The sequence below is a fragment of the Sphaeramia orbicularis genome, chromosome 8 (assembly GCF_902148855.1).
Source record: "Sphaeramia orbicularis chromosome 8, fSphaOr1.1, whole genome shotgun sequence".
NCBI lineage: Eukaryota > Metazoa > Chordata > Actinopteri > Kurtiformes > Apogonidae > Sphaeramia > Sphaeramia orbicularis.
The window spans coordinates 5,271,505-5,291,418 of NC_043964.1; the positions used below are offsets into that span (position 1 = coordinate 5,271,505).

Sequence of the window (19,914 nt, forward strand, 5' to 3'; positions counted from 1 at the left end):
GTAAAATAAAATGTATCCCTCTTCAGGGTAAATTAAAAAGTCAACAGCAGTAAAAGTTAAACAAACATAAAATAAACACAAAACCCACATTTGTAAAACACTGATTATACACACACAAAAACCTAAACCTTCTCGTTTTAAACATATTTCTATAAATGTAGATTTCAGATGTAATCACATGAATATTTGTCCTCAGTTGAACATACGCACATATTTTAATGAAGTGCATCAATAATTATTTCTGCCACTTGTTTGTGACGCAGTTGAAATGAACTGCGTTTCCATGGTGATTGAATTAAACATTCGGAACTCTAACCAGATCCAATATAAGGATGTTTTTAACAACACGAGGGACGCTGGCGCACTGCTTTAAACTGGACAGAGCGCTAACAGGGGACTGGTGGACTATTAGGACAGAGCGCTAACAGGGGACTGGTGGACTATTAGGACAGAGCGCTAACAGGGGACTGGTGGACTATTAGGACAGAGCGCTAACAGGGGACTGGTGGACTATTAGGACAGAGCGCTAACAGGGGACTGGTGGACTATTAGGACGGAGCGGTAACAGGGGACTGGTGGACTATTAGGACGGAGCGGTAACAGGGGACTGGTGGACTATTAGGACGGAGCTGAGGACGCCAACGGACGCTAACGTCGGCGCCGGCGCTAATGGGACCCTTTGGATCTGAACTGATTTACTTGGGGACGGAAGAAGACATGTGTCATCAGCACAATCAGCTGTTCTGTCTAACCCCCCCCACACCCCAACCCAACCAGGGCCGTGTTAACACAGGGGCCCCACCACCACAAGGGCCCCATGCTAATCTGAGTATGTCAACCCTTTAATGCCCTTTGTATCATATTTGACACAAACATCAAAGGCCTATAGTTACGTCACCTGTTGATCATTTAAGGTCTTTTCTGTATGTTTCAAGTCATTTAAAATATTTTCTTTATTTTGTACTTGAATATTTCTATTATTTTTGTATAGATTTGTTTAATTTTGTACTAGAATTTATCAGTCATTTTATGTTGATTTTATTATTTTGAACAGGATTTTTTTTTTTTTTTAACTTTTTTTTTTTTATTTTGTACTAAAATCTTTCAATCATTTCTTTTTTATTTTTTACTAAAATTTTTCAATCATTTTACAGATTTTTTAAAATAGCTTTTACTAAAATGTTTCAATTTTTTTTTTTTTTTTTACTTTTTTTTATTTTGTACTAGAATCTCTGTCATTTTATGTAGATTTTATTATTTTGTACTGTAATTTTAAAATAAGTTTACAGATTAATTTTATTTTGTACCACAATTCTTCAATCTTTTTTTTTTGCAGATTTTTTTTAAATTTTGTACTAAAATCTTTCAATTTTTTTTATTTTGCACTAACATTTTTCAGAGATTTTTACAATTTTTTAAAAATAGCTTTTACAAAAAATTTTCAAATTTTATTATTTTTTTTAGTTTCTTTTTTAAAATTTTGCACTAGAATCTCTCAGTTGTTTTATGTAGATTTTATTCTTTTGTACTGTAATTTTAAAATAAGTTCACAGATTAATTTTATTTTGTACCACAATTCTTCAATCTTTTTTTTTTTTTACAGATTTTTTTTTATTTTGTACTAAAATTTTTCAAGCGATTTTTACAAGTTATTTATTTATTTATTTATTATTATTATTATTATTATTATTATTATTAGTATTAGTATTAGTATTAGTATTATTATTATTATTGTTGTTTTGTTTTGTTGGTTTTTTTTTTTTTTTTTTACAGAATTTTTAATTTTTTTTCTGTTTTACAAATCTTTTTTTTTTTTTTTTTGAGTTTGCACTAGAATTTTTGTACCAGATCATTTGAAATCTGTATTCCTGAATGTTGAAATGTCACTCAGAGTGTTTATGTGCATGATGGTGATGTTCTTTTTTTTTTTTTTTTTTTTTTAAGATTTATCATTATTATTATTATTATTATTATTATTATTATTATTATTATTATTATTATTATTATTGCTATTGTTGTTATTATTGTATACCAGAATTTCCCAATTTTTAAAAAAATAAATTTTACAATTTTGTACCGGAATTCAACAAAATAATTTTACAGATTTTTAAAAATTTTGTACAAACATCTTTCAGTCTTTCTTTTTTTACTAGACCATTTTAAATCTGTATTCCTGAATCTTGAAATCTCACTCCGTGTTCATGTGTGTGATGCCGTTCTTTTTCTCGACTGAAACCCATATAATTCGTCTTCGTACCCAGTGGGTTTACAGGGTTTGAACTGGTTTCCACTTATGTTCATGGTAAGGCATTAGTGACTCCAGATTTTTTCAGATCAACTTATTTGTCAATAAAGTCGAGTCGACTTGTCGTATGATGACGTCATCACATTGACAGCGGAGGAATACCACAGACACAGAAGTTCAATAATGAACGACTGGTACGAATGTTCACTGGAACATGAACAATGTACAGGAAAGAGCAGAAGAAAAAACTAAGACACAAGCATCAACAGTCCTTCTCAGACATTTAACTAAACTAAACATAGACTAACACCTGGAATTTTCTTTTAAATCTAAGTGAACAACATAAAGTGGGAAAAAGTTAAGACAGCGGCAGAAAAGACACAGCATGTTAAAGAAAAGAAATAAATGAACAGAATCATCCAAACCCACGTCTGTCCACAGTGGTCTTCAGTATCGGTGGTGCTTCCATGGTTCAGGACATTATTTAGACCAGAGTTTAAATAGATCACAGTCACTTTAGTTCCTACTCTGAGTCGTCTTCTTCCTTCAGTCTTGACTTCGCGCTAGTGATGCACAGGTGTTTGTTTGTTTGTTTTTTTTACGTGCTTTGTGGAATATTTTGACCCACCCCGCAAACAAAGTCACATGTTTTTTGGACCTGCACCAACCCGACCCGGGTCCGCTGATCCCCACATCACTACCGCCCACTGCGCTCCATGTTGTGATGTATAAAGATGAAAGTATGGACATGCGCTGATGACGGCTCGCACACTGTCGGGTGATGGAAGAGAGAGAGAGAATGACACACGACCGGTCGACTCCTCACAGACGTCGACGCCTAAACAAACCGACTTTTCAGTTAATGTCCTCATTCATGGACAGTGTCGTCCTGCAGACCACTGACTTCCATCCAATAAGACTTCCTGTTGGTAGCTGTGGGAGGGGCCCCAGTCCACTGCTTTACCCGGGGGCCCATAATGCTGTTAATACGGCCCTGAAACAACCCCCTCCTTTAAGATGGAAATGAAACAAATACGACTGAGTTTATTTGGACTGTGGTTCATGAGCTCTGACATGAAGATTCACACAAAGACCAAGAGTCTAGAGAGTGAGAACCCCCCCGCCCCCCGAAATATTAGTATTCAGTCGACTGCCGCCGTCTCCCATTTGTGTGTGCATGTGCAATCTATGCAGTTGGAGACAGTGAGTTATTTGCTCTTTGTTTTGTGGGGATTAAGGTGGTATTTGTGCTGATCCATGGACGGACGGATGTGTGCAGACAGGGTCAGCCGCCCTGTGAGGAGGAGGAGGAGGAGGAGGAGGAGAGGGATGAAGCACAAACATGAATCTGAGGGTTAGTGACAGGTCCAAACATGGACGATGGGGGGGGGGTAGTGGCAGGTCCAAATGTGGACAGGAGTCTGCTGTGGTTAGAAGGAACTCTGGGGGGGGGGGGGGGGAGAGAATCCACAATTGGAAAACACAAAAAATATTACTCCTTATTACATTATTCATGTACAAATAAAAAAAAACCTTCTTTTGATTGTACACATGTCAAATATATATATGTGTATGTGTGTGTGTGTGTGTGTGTGTGTGTGTGTCAAATATTTGACTATAGCTTTAATATATTCCAATTTTAATTTTCTATACCTAATATTTGGAACCAATATTCACTTTTAAAGTCTTTGAAAAGGTTCGTTAAGCATCTTTGTGTTATTTATGCAACAAATTATATACATTTTTCAAATCGAATTTTATATTTTTTGTATTTTTTGTCCTTTTGTGTTGATATAGTCGGTTAAAGTGAAAAAATAATAGACAGATGAGATAGATGAAGTTGTGCTGAAAAAAAAAAGAGATACCAAACATGGGTATAGGAAACATTTCTTTATATAGTATATAAAGGCAAAATCAGAAGTGCTCAAAAACAGACAAAATAGGCGCAGACCCCAAAAGGTTAAAGGTCAAATCAAAGCCGATGCTACACTGACACATTACCGCCCTCTAGTGGCCAACACTCAGGCTTATGGCTCTGCTCTCCAAACACCAGTAAACATCTGTTATCGTCCAGTCAGCCGACGTGACATCATCATCCACTGACCCCATGTGACTTACTGATGGTGAGAAACCGCCGTCATTGTGTTTTTTTCCTTTAATTTGTCACCAATAATTAGGAACTGGAATAATAAACGAACTGTGAGAAACATTCAACTACGATGAAAACGAGTGTGTTCGTGTCACTTCAAGAACAATTTTTTTACTTTTAAGGAGCGAACACGGGGGGGTGGGGGGGTGGATACTCATTCTCCTCTTGTTTTGTTTTTTTTTTTTTTTTTTTTTACTCATTCTCCTCATTTTTTCTTTTATTTTTTTACTCATTCTCCTCATTTTTTCTTTTATTTTTTTACTCATTCTCCTCATTTTTTCTTTTATTTTTTTACTCATTCTCCTCTGGTTTTTGTTTTTTTACTCATTCTCTTCTTGTTTTTGTTTTTTTGACTCATTCTCTTCTTGTTTTTGTTTTTGTTTTTACTCATTATCCTCTTTTTTTTTTTTTTTTACTCATTCTCCTCTTCTTTCCACAGTACTGTGCTCATACATGGTGTATACTTCAGTTCATTCTTTTGTGTATTTCTCTACCACAGTACTGTGGCAAATGATGGAAGAAATCACTAATTACTGATAGTATACAGTACAGAATAGGAATTATTGTTGTAAATGCTCTATATGTTGTTTTATGGTGTTCTTTGCTTTGGAGGGTGGAGAAGGTGGGCGGAGCTACATTAGATAGATGCAGTAGTGTGTCATGTGACTTCAGTTCTGTGTCAGTTCAGTGCTGTAGTCTGAATTCTGCACTCTGAACGCTGTCCCAGTGGCTGATTTATATCAATGTCAGATTTACCTACCTACTTCAAAAGTTTGAGACAAATGAACTGACTAAATAAGTAAATAAATAAATAAATAAATAAAAAATGTGAAAACCTTGTTGAACTGATTGAATACGTCACACTTTGTTTATGTATCAATGACTACATGGAAAGGCCTAAAAACTGAAGGTTTTATTTTAAAAAAAAAAACAACAACAAAATATTACTGACAGAATATAGAGTGAAAAAAAAAAAAATACGGTAAAAAAACAAACCTAAGGTGGTCTTTAACAGTAATGCAATAATACATAAATACTGTTTTAATGTAAATGCAAACATAGAACACTTTGAAGTTATGGAACAATGGGACAATATAAATATATAAACTAGATAAAAACAAATAAAAACGCAGCAATAATGAGAAATATTGACGTAGAGAGTGAATTTACACCACGACGAAATGAACAACAACGCAGCCCAATATCAAAGGGCTGATATTTTCCCACCGTCACATTCTACATATTTCCGTATCACACAGCAGTTCTTTCCTTTAGGTCGGTAAATATCCAACGCACGTAATAGAGTACGACACAGAAACCTTGGAATACAGAGAAGAACGAGCGCTTAAATTCAATCAGAGCAAAGTGACATTCATGCACTTTACACTGCAAAAAAAACAAACAACTTCCTTTCATTTTACTCTCATTTTTGTTCAGTTTATTCATTACTTTGCCGGTTTTTGTTCATTGTGTTGCTTATTTGATCCTTTTTACTGTGTTTTAGTATATTTTTGCTTATTTTTTCCCCCCACATTATTTTTTTGTAGGTTTTTTTTTTTTTGAGTAATTTTTGTTCATTTTTATTTGTTAACATAAATAAACCCAGTGTGTCCATCCACACTGGGATTATATACACACTAAATCTAAAAAAAATTGTCTTTTAAAATAAATACTCCATTTTCAGATCAGTTTATTTAAGTCAGGTTTGTTTTTTTTTACAGTGTACGACTGACGTGAACTCCAGTTTCTGCATCTGGACTCAAACCAATCACACAGAAAATGAAGTGGTGTGTTCATGGTCACACAAAGGTCTACCTGAGGATCAACCCTTCTGCACAAAAATACAAATAAATAAATATATATGTTTTTGAAAGAGCAGCTGAGCTCAACGCGAACATGTATGAAGAGCTGCTCCGTAACCCTGCGATCTTCACCGCAGAAGGTTAAAGCAGCTGCAAGGTCACAACTGCTTCAGAAAGAGTGGGTTTTGTTTGTGAAATCACATGTTCTGATGCACATGTCCTTTAGAACCAGGAAGAAAATACACATGGGTTTATTTAGGAGAGTTAACCCTTTAAACCCTACGCCTAACATGGTCCACATGGACTGATTTTCTTATTTTGACTATAAAAATGTTAGAAAATACACTGTGAGTCCATTCACCCATTTTTTCAGAGCACTTTTTTTTTTTTTTTTTTTTTTTTTTACAATTTATTGCAGGTTATAATTCTGCTAAAACTGCTTCTTCTCCATCTAACCCAATAAAACCAAAACCTTCTAAATCAGAAATCTCTCCGTATATGGTACAATTCTCTTGTTCTTCCATATCTGAGCTATTGTGCAGCAATATGGGGTAACAACTATAAATCAAATATTAATTCTATATTCTTACTTCAAAAAAAGCCAATTTGACTTGTCAATCAAGCACAGTACCTAGCTCCAACAAATCCCCTATTTATCAAATGAAATGCTTTAAAACTACACGATCTGGTTGACCTCAATACTCTTATTATAATGTCTAAAGCCCATGAACATATGCTCCCCTACAGTCTACAGGAGATGTTTGAGCCCAGGCTAAGGAATTAGAATTTAAGGGGAACTGAAATCTACAAGAAAATGAAGTGTAGAACAAACATCAAAAGCCAGTGTATCTCTGTTAGAGGGATACATCTGTGGAATAATCTGGAGGAAAACTTAAATATGTCTTCTTCAATCTGTGCATTTAAAAGGATGTATAAATCCACTATAATAACAAAATATAGAACATTAGAAGTACGCATTAAATAAGATATTATAGTTAATTGGTTGTCATGATAGTAAGATACTATCATATTTTTTGATCATTGTATTTGGAGTAAATATTTGGGGTGGATATGTATATTATACTGAAAACAGTTAATTATTGCAAATCTGATTGTGTATGAGGTGACTAAAAAAAGTGTATATGAATGGTTTTTATGGATGTTTTGTGTTATTGTAAAAAATATACAGAGGAAAATGTGTGTTAACAAAGCAAAGGAGGCGGATCTGGTTTGATTATTAGTTTGTAAAAAGGGGGTGGAGTCAATAAGTTATACTTTTTCCCACTCCTTTTCGAGCGCAAAAAAAAATTGTATTATTTATTTGTTTTGACCATGTTGTATGATTCTTTATCTGATGATTCTATGTGCTTGAAATAAACTACTACTACTACTACTAAACCTATAAAGCGTAATGTCTAAATTACATGAAATAACATTAATCACATAAGATGAAAATATTGTAAAAAAATAAAATAAAATAAAATTTGAAAAATTGAAAAAACACAAGTTACACAAGATAAAAAATGATGTGACACAAGGTTTTACATCCATTTAAACTGAACATGTACAGGGTGTGTCAGCGCTGACACGTCAGGTTGAGAACCAGGTCTATTCTATCAGTGCATTTGGGAATTTTTGCTATTGAGCAAATGGTTGAATTTCTATAAATATTTAACCCTTAAAGACCCAGTACTACTGTTGTGGTACATCCCAAATTAATTTTTCTCCATTTCTAACTTTTCTTAAGTGATTTATCACCATTCATTATAGTATTATTTTTTTGTATTTTGTGTTTTGTTTTGTTTTGTTTTAGTGAAAATCATGTATTTTCCTATATTTAATTCACTGATCATGTAGATATTCATTAAAGCTCAGATTAAAGTTGAGGTTTACTGTATTATAAACAGAAAAACTGATTAAAAAATGTCTTTTTCAGTCCAGTCTGTCATTAACTGAACACAAACCCAGTGTGTCCATCCACTGTCACTGATCCAACTCCATGGGTTTAACTGGGGAATCAATGCGGTAGAAGATGACGGTGTTTCCACGGTAACTACGGAGCCTCTGAACGTCCAAATGGGTCACCAATTTTGTACATTTTTTTATTCATTTAACATGTCGTGTTCTGATGCACATGTCCTTTAGTACGAGGAAGAAACGGGTAAAATACACATGGGTTTATTTAGGAGAGTTAACCCTTTAAACCCTACGCCTGAAATGGTCCACATGGACTGTTTTTCTTATTTTGACTATAAAAATGTTAGAAAATACACTGTGAGTCCATTTGCCCATTTTTCCAGAGCACTTTTTTTTCTCTTTTTTTTGTACAATTTATTGCAGGTCATAATTCTGCTAAAACTGCTTCTTCTCCATCTAACCCAGTGTTTTTCAACCTTGGAGTCTGGACCCCAAGTGGGGTCGCCTGGAATTCAAATGGGGTCGCCTGAAATTCTAGTAATTGATAAAAATAAAATAAAAACTTACTAATAAAAAAATATATGGTGAGTTGACAGAGACAGTCACAATCTCTAAAAGACATGACAAACTGAAGCTGAAACTGCAGCGCTGTGGTTCTGTTTATCTGTCAAATGTTCACTGTGGTCAGTTTCAGATGCTGCAGCTCTTTCATAATTCACAGTTTGAGTTCTTGTTTGTTCAGTATTAACTGTCAGCCTTTGGACTGACTGTACAAAACTCTCCCTTTGTGCAGTAGTCTACACCTGGCTTTTCTGCCTCCGTCCACAATAATATACATTATATAGACTAAATGTCGTGTAAAGTTATCGTTTATTTGCAACATGGTATAGCAAACGATTACACGATCAAAAACAAATAATTTTTTGCAAAAATTTTTAAAAGTCTCAGTTTTGAATGTCTGGGGTCGCCAGAAATTAGGGACGTTAAAATGGGTCACGAGACAAAAAAGGCTGGGAAGCACTGATCTAACCCAATAAAACCTATAAAGCATAACGTCTAAATTACATGAAATAACATTAATCACACAAGATGAAAATATTGTAAAACAAACAAATAAAAAAACAGAATAAACATAAGTGACACAAGACAAAAATTATGTGACACAAGGTTTTACATCTATTTAAACTGTACATGTACAGGGTGTGTCAGCACTGACACGTCAGGTTTTAAAGAGTTCGTATTTGTTGGAAAAACTGCGACAATTCTGGAATAATTCTGCTTGATAAAGGTTCAAGCCCCCCACCCCCAAAGGAGGAAGAAAGAAAAAAAAATCAGCATATATAGAAGAAAAAAATAAATGCCAGGAGCAGATGTGAGGTTTCATGTTGACAACCTGATGCACACTTGAATTTTCAAACTACGCACAAAAATGTGTTTGTTCATTTTGGTTTTATTTGGTTTTGCTCTTTTTGCAGTTTCATTTACTCATACTTGATTTTTTTTTTTTTTTTTTTTCTGAGGCAGAATATTATTAAAACTGCACTTATTTTTCTTAAGAAATTTCAGGTTCACATTTTTAAGGAAACTTTGCAAATGTTTATGGAAATTTTTAAGGAAACTAATTTTTTAATGGAAATTTTGTAAATATTTATGGAAATTTTTAAGGAAACTACATTTTTATAGAAACTGTAAAGGTTTAAGGACATTTTTTAAAGAAACAACATTTTTAATGAAACTGTAAATGTTTAAGGAGATTTTTAAGGAAACACAAATTTCAAGGAACCAGTAAATTTTTAAGAAAACCAAATGTTCAAGGAAACTTTGTAAATATTTGAGGAAATCTTTAAGGTAACAAAATTTGTACGGAAACCTTGTAAATATTTATGGAAATTTTTAAGGTAACCAAATTTTTATGGAAACTTTCTAAATGTTTAAGGAATTTTTTAAGGAAACAAAATTTTAATGGAAAGTTTGTAAATGTTTAAGGACATTTTTAAGGGAACTAAATTTTTATGGAAACTTTGTAAATATCTATGTACATTTTTAAGGAAACAATTTTTTTGGAAACTTTGTAAATGTTTAAGGGAATTTTTTATAGAGACAGAATTTTTATGGAAACTTTGTAAATGTTTAAGGAACCAATATTTTTGGGGGGAAATTTTGTACATTTTTAAGGATTTTTTTTAAGGAAACAAAACTTTATGGAAACTTTCTCAATGTAAACACTTTTATGATACACTTGTACTTTTTCTACTGTTATTATTTGACTGTTCTGGTCCGTTGCAGATCCTATTGGACTGAATGTGGAACCTGAACCAAAATGAGTTTGACAGTCCTGCTCTAAGACAAATGTTTAACTTCCTTTTTCTTTCTTTCTTTTTTTTTTTTTTTTTACACCTCTTCCACACCACTCCTCTCACTCCATCTGATTTCCTTCCTCTCTGTACCCCTTTCTAATGTGTGAACTTATCTCTCAGGTGTTTGTCTTTACTTTCTTCCTCCTGTTTCATCTGCTTCATCCATGCATTTACTGCATGATTCAGCCTTTAACACATCTCACAAAGGACCAGACAAACTTATATGTACACTGCAAAAAAAAAAAAAAAAAGGGTGTCTAAAAACAAGAGAAAAACACTAAATCTGAGGAACAAGTGAAATATCTTTCCATGCAGCAAGAGAGATTAACTGGATTAACTGGCCCAAGTAATCAATAAAATGAACAAAATAAACTGGAAAAAAAAAAAAAAAAAAAAATAGACAATTTTTTTGCAGTGTAGTTCCCCTGGAAACACTGTCATCTTCTACAACATTGATTCACCAGTCAAACCCATGGAGTTGGATCAGTGACAGTGGATGGACACACTGGGATTATGTTCAGTTAATGAGAGATTTTGTTGAAAAAGTCACATTTTCTTCATTACCTCCACCAGGAGGTACTGGGATCACTTTGCTTTGTGTGTTTGTTTGTTTGTAAGCAACTTTACGGGAAAACTATTCCAACAATCTACCCACAGATAGGCCTAGGCCCTGGGACCAACCCATTAAATTTTGGGCCAAGTAGGCCAACGTTCAAGGTCACAGCAAGGTCACAACATCTGAAATGTTCCTGTCTGTCATCACTGACAAATTTTCCAAAATTCATCAAAAATTCAAAACGACTCCGATTAGCCTCCAATTTGATCCACTGTACCTTAGAACAGTATCTTGTATCTGGCACAAAATTGTGCACATCCACTGTGGAATGTGGACTCTGTGGACGTTTACATTTAACACTGAAAATCCCATTTACCACACATTTAAAATTAGAACTCAACAAATATTGATGTGAAATGAATATAATTTGACAAACACATGACTGGTACCAAGCTTCAACTTTTTCTGCTGCATGGAACAACCTGGAAACTGTTGAATTTAAACAGAAACAGTCACACTGTTCGGGGTGCTGGGCGGAGGTTTACGTTCTTTGAACACTTGTTTTCTCTGTTTCTGATTTTATGAAAATTAACTTCAGTCTGAGTTTTTATGAACATCTACATGATCAGTGAATTAAATATGAGAAAATACTTGATATTTATTGAAGAAACACTGAAAACAGAGGATAATATTATAATAAATGGTGAAAAATCACATAAGAAAGAAAAAAAAATCATTTGTTAAGGGCCATAAAAGTCACTCTGGGTCTGTAAGGGTTAACAGATCCGATCTGGAGACATTAAATCATAAAATAAAAAATAAAAATTTAAAATAATCTGAACAAGATTAAGTCTCAATAAGTAAATAAATCTAAAAAAAAAAAAAAAAAAAAAGATCTTTCAAGATAAATATTCCAAATTCAGGTCCGTTCATCTCTGTCAGACGTTCATTTTTTACAGTGTTCTCTGGGCTTCACCAGTGACAAATAACTGGAACCGCTGCCAAAAATAAACACCATTTCTCAGGCAGTCAATTATACAGCTGAGATGCCTTTATATTATTCATAACCTTCCATACAGCCACTAATTAACATCTGAAACATATCATTTGTCATTTAAACAACAACCCCAGTGACACGTCGGGTTAATAGTCGTCTGTATTATTATCCATTTGCACAAAGTCCCCGGAGAGCTAACCCCCCCCCCCCCCCCCCCCCGCCGACTACGACGGAAAATCATCCAAATCCAATTTTTAACGCACAATAGGCTTATTTGATTTTCCATGTTGCATATTAATAAAAAAAAAAAAAAAAAAGTTAGTTAATTTATTAATTCCTCTATAATTTGTCAACGTCTCGGGGCAAATGAATGAGCCTGGATCTGCTGAGGATGACAGGAAGGCTTTCCACAGACACATGGCGTGGAGACGCAGAAGAGACGCCATTCATGTGTGATCAGTGGACACAGAAGGGTCTAAACAAACACAACAACAACAACAAACACAACAACAAACACAACAACAAACACAAAAACACATGTCCACCTTAAGCTTATTATCACACAAACTGGAATCTAGTTTTACAACGACTGAACGGAACTCATCCTCCTGTTTTTAAGTCAGTGTGTGGTCTGGAGAACCGATCTGTTATAGAACCGATCTGTTATAGAACCGATCTGTTATAGAACCGATCTGTTAACCCGTTGAACCCTTAGTTTTTTAGTGTATTTTTATATGTTTGGATATTTTATCAAATATGTTTGTGTTTTTTAGTGTATTTTTGCATGTGTTTTGGATATTTTATCAAATATTTTGCGTTTTTTAGTGTATTTTAGAGGAGTTTAGCATGTATTTTGTATATTTTATCACATATTTGTGTTAATGTATTTTTTGCGTGATTGTAGTGTATTTCAGAGTGTTTTGAATATTTTATCACATTATTTTGTGTTTTTTTAGTGTATTTTTTAATATGTTTTGGATATTTTATCACATTTTTTTGTGTTTTTTAAGTGTATTTTTGAACATGTTTTGGATATTTTATCACATATTTTTGTGTTTTTTAGTGTACTTTTGCATATGTTTTGGATATTTTATCACATATTTTTGTTTTTTAGTGTATTTTTGCAAATGTTTTGGATATTTTATCATTTTTTTGTGGTTTTTAGTGTGTTTTTGCATATGTTTTGGATATTTTATCACATTTTTTTGTGTTTTTTAGGTGTATTTTTGAACATGTTTTGGATATTTTATCACATATTTTTGTGTTTTTTAGTGTACTTTTGCATGTTTTGGATATTTTATCACATTTCTTTTTTTTTTTAGTGTATTTTTGCAAATGTTTTGGATATTTTATCATTTTTTTGTGGTTTTTAGTGTGTTTTTGCATATGTTTTGGATATTTTATCACATATTTTAGTGTTTTTTAGTGTATTTTAGTGGAGATTAGCATATATTTGGGATATTTTATTGCATATTTGTGTTACTGTATTTTTTTTTTTGTGGATTGTAGTGTATTTCAGAACGTTTTGTATATTTTATCTCATTTTTTTGTTCCTTGGTGTATTTGTGTGGATTTTGTGTGAAATTTGAGTGCACAAAAACCCCTGAAACGGAACAGTCGACCCACATACAGTATTAGACACACTCTGCACGAAGGAGTTTTCATTTCACCGAAGCACTTGCACATTCAAACACCACATTAACACCAAACATACGTTAGTCTGGGATTCTGCCAGCGCTTCAGCTAATGCGTCGCCCAACTTGGACAAACATTAGAGCTGCACAATAGATCAGCTGAGCATCATCATCGCAATGTACATGTGCGCAACAGTCACATCGCAGGTCCTGCAGTGAAGAAAGTAAATGAACTCAATGTGTTCTCATCTAAGTTCAACCTGGGTACCTGACACACACACATATGCACACACACACACACACACACACAGCCATCCACCAATCACAAGCATTCTTCGTCAGTTTGCAGCAGCAGACCACGCCCCCTGTACATGGAGTGAGTCACTGGGAACAACATTGAAAAATGAACAACGAACAAGAGAAAATCACCGAAAAATGAAGACTTGGTGCCAAAAATAAAGCAGCGTCAGTTATCTGGAATTATTTCAGCTACAGAAGGATGAAACTGAAACATGTGTTCTGCGTCGACATGAGAGGAAACGCAACTAATGAGTTCAACCATTTACGTCGGCACCACACAGCTGTTCTATCCTCCAGAGGAGTTTTTCATATCGCAATATATATCGCAGGGTTAAAATAAACACAATGTCAGGTTTTTTTTTTTTCAATATCATGCAGCCCTAACAAACTCGTTAAGTGCATATTTATTCTCTTTAATGAGTTTGTTTGTTCATGAAAAATGAAACACGATTAGTATGATTAAAATGAATGATATTTAATCGTGATTAATCAAAATTAATCCACAGCAACCCTGTGATTAATCGGATTAAACCTTTAGTACTAATATACAGTATGCAAAACTGCATAAAACAGGTAAAAATGTCTTGAGGACGTGGATGGCGTTTCCATGGTAACTATGGAGCCTATGAACAACATTCATATATATATATATATATATATATATATATATATATATATATATATATATATATATATATATATATATATATATACTGTAAAAATCTAAATCTTACCAAGTGTATTTTTCTCATTTTTAGTCCAAATATCTCATCACACTTAAAATCAGACAGAATCACCTAAAGAGGAACTTTTCAGTGAGATAGAAGAACTGATTTATGGACAATAGATGTGGAAAATGTGAGTTCAAGAAATCTGACCAAGAACATTTTTACTTGTTCCATTGGCACGTTTTTAAAATTTTTTTTTTTTTTTTTTTTTGCTTAATTCAAGATTTTATTTATTTATTTTTTTCCCCCTGAATTTAAGATTTTTTTTTTTTTTTTTTGCTTAATTTGTGTTTTTTTTTCCTTAATTCAAGCAAGAAAATCTGCCAGTGGAACAAGTGAAAATTATCTTGGTAAGATTCTGATTTTTTTCCAGTGTAAATAAACCATAGATAAAACAAATCTTTCTATGAAGACTTGAAACAAGTAAATTCTGCTTAAAATATGAATTTTGTCATCTATAATCCTTAGGTAATATTTTCTTATTTCAATTAAACTTCATAAGTGCAGTTTTCTTACTGCACTAGCAGATCATTTTACTTGAAATACAACATTTTAACCCAATAATCACTTGAGTTCTCTTGTTTTTTCGTACAGGCCTTTTTTTTTTACAGTGTACTGAATGTCCACATGGGTCATATCTGATGACCGTGAAAAGATGACATTTATTTACATGTATTTATGGGTTTAATGGATCAGACGTTATTAAATTCTGAAGCCTTTGCACAGTTTTACTTTTTCTTTAATACTGTGATATTTTTATTTTATTTTTCTTATATAGTCCCTTTTGCACCAAGTGTTTTGCTGCTAAATTGAACTGAGCTGCAAAACTATTCTATTCTATTCTATTCTATTCTATTCTATTCTATTCTATTCTATTCTATTCTATGCTGTCCAGTTTATATTGGTCGGTGGTTTTGGTCACCAGTGGCTGTTTGGGTCTTTTTAGGTTAAAACAGTTGAATAAACCTGTGTTCAGACTATTATTATTATTATTTTATTAGCGTTTGAATGTTTGCTGAAGAGCCAGAACTTCGGTCCGATCCCCTTGAACACAAAACCCACAAGGTCATCCTTGAAGAGACGCTGACACAAAAGGAACGCATCAAACAGACACTTGAACATTTCCACTGCTCTTAGGTGCTGTTTTTTTTTTTTTTTTTTTTTTTGGGATCTTGCTCATTTCCTCGGTCCTGTGATGATGATGAGTGAGCGACTGGAGCCCAGGGGCTTCCACACAGAAGGATGTTTTCAACGTTTCCTCATGTGAATCCAGAGCTGATTTCTCATTAAAGGCTGCTTTTTAACAAATCTGGAAGCGAACATGAAAGAGGAGGGAGGCTGATCTAAATTTTGATTGTAAGGTTATGTAATCAAATGTGAGCATTCGTTCATTAAGGCGACGAAAAACAGCTGATGTGCAAACGTCTGGTGTTTGAGGTCAGTGGACGTCCACCGAGACTGGAAACACACCACGGTTTAGATGGATGGATGGATGGATGGATGGATGGATGGATGGATGGATGGATGGATGGATAGATAGATAGATAGATAGATAGATAGATAGATAGATAGATAGATAGATAGATAGATAGATAGATAGAGAGAGAGAGAGAGAGAGAGAGAGAGAGAGAGAGAGAGAGAGAGAGAGAGAGAGAGAGAGAGAGAGAGAGAGAGAGAAAGGGGGGGGGGAGATATATAATAAAAGATGATCAAAATGGGCAAGAAAGTGATCAAAAAGAATATAATGATAAACAAAATTAATACAATATTGACAAAATAATGGAAAAATATCAGATTGTTAGATAATTAAAAGAATGCGGAAAAAAAATCACAAATATAAGCAACAAAATGAGTTAAGGACAAAAAATGGAGCAAAAGTTATGAAAAATGAACAAAATTAAACCAAATCTGAACAAGAAAGATGAAGAAAAATAAATAAATAAGTAGCAGATAGATGGAGAGAGAGAGTGAGAAATCATAAAAGACGATAAAAATGGGCAAGAAAGTGAACAAAAAGACACAACAATAAACAAAATTAATAAAAACTGACAAAATAATGGAAAAAATGTCAGGTTAATAGATAGATAATTAAATGAATGCAGAAAAAAATCCCAAATATAAGCAACAAAATGAAATGAGACAAAAAAAAAGCAGAAAAAGCTATGAAAAATGAACAAAATTAAACCAAATCAATCAAATGTAAACAATATAGGGAAGAAAAATTAAGAAAAATAAACAAATAAGTAGCAGAGAGAGAGAGAGAGAGAGAGAGAGACAGAGAGACAGAGAGAGAGAAATAATAAAAGCTGATCAAAATAGGCAAGAAAGTGAACAAAAAGACACAACAATAAACAAAATTAATTAAAAAAATTGACAAAATAATGGGAAAAAATGTCAGATTGATGGACAGATGATTAAAGAATGCAGAAAAAATCACATATTTTAGCAACAAAATGAGTTAAGGACAAAAAATGGAGCAAAAGTTATGAAAAATGAACAAAATTAAACCAAATCTGAAGTAGAAAGATGAAGAAAAATAAATAAATTAGTAGATAGATAGATAGATAGATAGATAGATAGATAGATAGATAGATAGATAGATAGATAGATAGATAGATAGATAGATAGATAGATAGATAGATAGATAGATGAGCAGTGTTAATGGAGTAAAGTTATGCAAATATCGCAATTTAGCCCAAAAATATTGCATTGACACTCAGACTAAGGCTATAAATCACATGTAAAGTCTGAATGTAACCGTCAGTTCAGATCAGATTAAACTTTTTCCTCCATCCTTCTGGTTTCTGTTGCTTTTGTTCATTCAAACCCATTACACCTCCCATCTTTTCCATCTGTTTTCAGTTCAAACCACTTTTCTAAAGCAGAACAAATGCCTTAAAAGTCAGATTTATGTGTAATGTTCAGAATAAGAATACATTATTCAGTTTATGTGTTTGTAGATAATTGTAAGGCGACAATTGTTTTTTTATTATTATTATTTTTAATTTATTTCATTTAGTTATTTTAGTCCAAGTGGATGAATCTGGACTTAAATTCCTCCTCGTGCAGCCTTTAGTCATATATGTGTGTGTGTGTGTGTGTGTGTGTGTGTGTGTGTGTGGGGGGGGGGGGGGGGGTACGTATCGGTATTTGAAGTTATTCCATAAACAGGATCAATTATGGAACTAAAGTAAAAATACTGAGGTGCACATTGGAGTACACACCGGTGACGGACAGGTTGGCGGCCGCGCGCGCACCGCTCCGTTCCGCACGAGCGTCCGCTGGGAATTATAGTGAGAGTAGCCGGCCGAGCCGAGCCGAGCCGGGTCAAAAGGGAGTGAGGTATTTGAGGGAGAATGAACGAAGAGGTAGATATATAAAATATATATATATATATATATATATATATATATATATATATATATATATATATATATATATATAAATAAAAAGAAACCTCCGGAAAGGCACGAGCGTAAACCCGCGCGCATGGGGAACGCATCTGTCCGTCCACGCGCATTCAAATGGACTCACGCGACTTTGAAAGTTTTTTGCTGCAAAAATTGAGCCCGTGACGCAGGACCCCAGAAGGTGATCCCCCCCCCCCCCCCCCCCAGGAGAGAAGTTCCAACCCACTCCCACTGTGTTTTTTTTTTTTTTTTTCTTACCAAACAAGCGGTGCCGTTCAGCAGCAGCAGGATGAAGCCGCGGTTGGGACGCATCATTCCGGCGCGTAAAAGCCACAGCTCCGCAACAATAAGAAAAAAAGAGAAATTAAAAAAAAAAAAAAAAAACTCCCTCAGACAGGCTTTGCTCTTCCTCCGGTACCGGATCCCTCTGGGCTGAGGCTCGGTCCCATGTCCAGAACCAGACTGAACACCCCCCCTCCTCTTCCTCCTCTTCCTCCTCTTCTATCTGTTTTATCTTCTTCTTTTTTCCACTAATCCAATCGGTTGGAGTCAAATGAGCAGTGGTCGCACAAATCCATGAATGTTGCGCAGGCTCATCCCGTCCATCTGTGTGTGATCCGGCTCAGAGTGGACCGGGTGGACCGGGTCTGAACTGTGTTTGGTTCATATGTGGTCACGGCAGATCCACCATGGGGGGACGGAGCCGCATCCTCCTGCACAAACTGAGCGAATGCTGAGTCTGAGAACAGCAACACACGGTTTAAGTGTTCCCTCTGTCTGTCTCACACACTCTCTCTCTCTCTCTCTCTCTCTCTCTCTCTCCCCACTCCTCTCTCTCCTCCCCCATTTCTCTCTCTTTTTCAACCTCTTTCTCTCATCTCATTAACTCAGCTCATCCTGTAAAAAAAACAAATAGAAAAACAATTAAAATAAATAACCAGTAGCTACACAACAATAAACATCTGCTCCACTCATAACCCCCCCCATGCCCCCCCCCTCTTTTCAATCCCATACCAATATTTCTAAAATGAGTTTATTTAACTCACTAATACTACGTTCACACAGCAGGTCTGAACGCACTATTTAGGTTTTTTTTGGGAAATCTGATTTTTTTTTAGCATTTGTCTTGGTTCATATTCCACATTAAATGCGACTTCTATCAGTTTTGAGTCTGAACTAAATGTGACCCTGAAGTGACCCACATGCACTGAAGAGGTCCTGAAGTGACCCACATGCACTGAAGAGGTCCTGATGGAATATGTGTTTTTACGGAAGGAAATATGGAGGGACACAGAATTGTGACGTTTGTCGCATTTCAATGATGTAAAGGTTAAATAAATGCGACCTGGCCGTTCAGATGCAGTCAAATTGGAAAATATCAGATCCGTATCAAATTTAGGACCACATATGAAAGTGGTCTGGGTCAGATTAGTGCTGTTCAAACTGTCTTTAACAGATCGGATACAAGTCACATATGGACAAAAAAATTGGAAAAGTCGGATTTGGGCCACATTTGGCAGGTCTTAATGCACAATTCAGATTTTTTTTGTTGAAATCCGATTTTTTTGGGGTTGGTTCATATTCCACATTAAATGCAACTTCTGTCAGTTTTGAGTCTGAACTGAATGTGGCCCTGAAGTGACCCACATGCACTAAAGAGGTCCTGAAGTGATCCACATGCACTAAAGAGGTCCTGAAGTGACCCACATGCACTAAAGAGGTCCTGATGGAATATGTGACCACGCAGACACACACTGTTTACAGAGGGAAATATGGAGGGACATATGAAAGTGGTCCGGGTCAGATTTAGGACCACATA

The 19,914-nt window shown here is 34.5% G+C and overlaps 1 protein-coding gene across 1 annotated transcript in view; it reads right to left on the reverse strand.

Annotated features, from left to right (window-relative positions):
- Nucleotides 1-18,418, reverse strand: part of LOC115424670 (neurexophilin-1-like) — a 122,610-nt gene extending 104,192 nt beyond the window's left edge. The window contains exon 1 of the mRNA XM_030142050.1: nt 18,354-18,418. Coding sequence (XP_029997910.1) covers nt 18,354-18,410 — 57 coding nt within the window. The 5' untranslated portion in view covers nt 18,411-18,418. The remainder of the gene's footprint in view (nt 1-18,353) is intronic.
- Nucleotides 18,419-19,914: the final 1,496 nt, after the last annotated feature.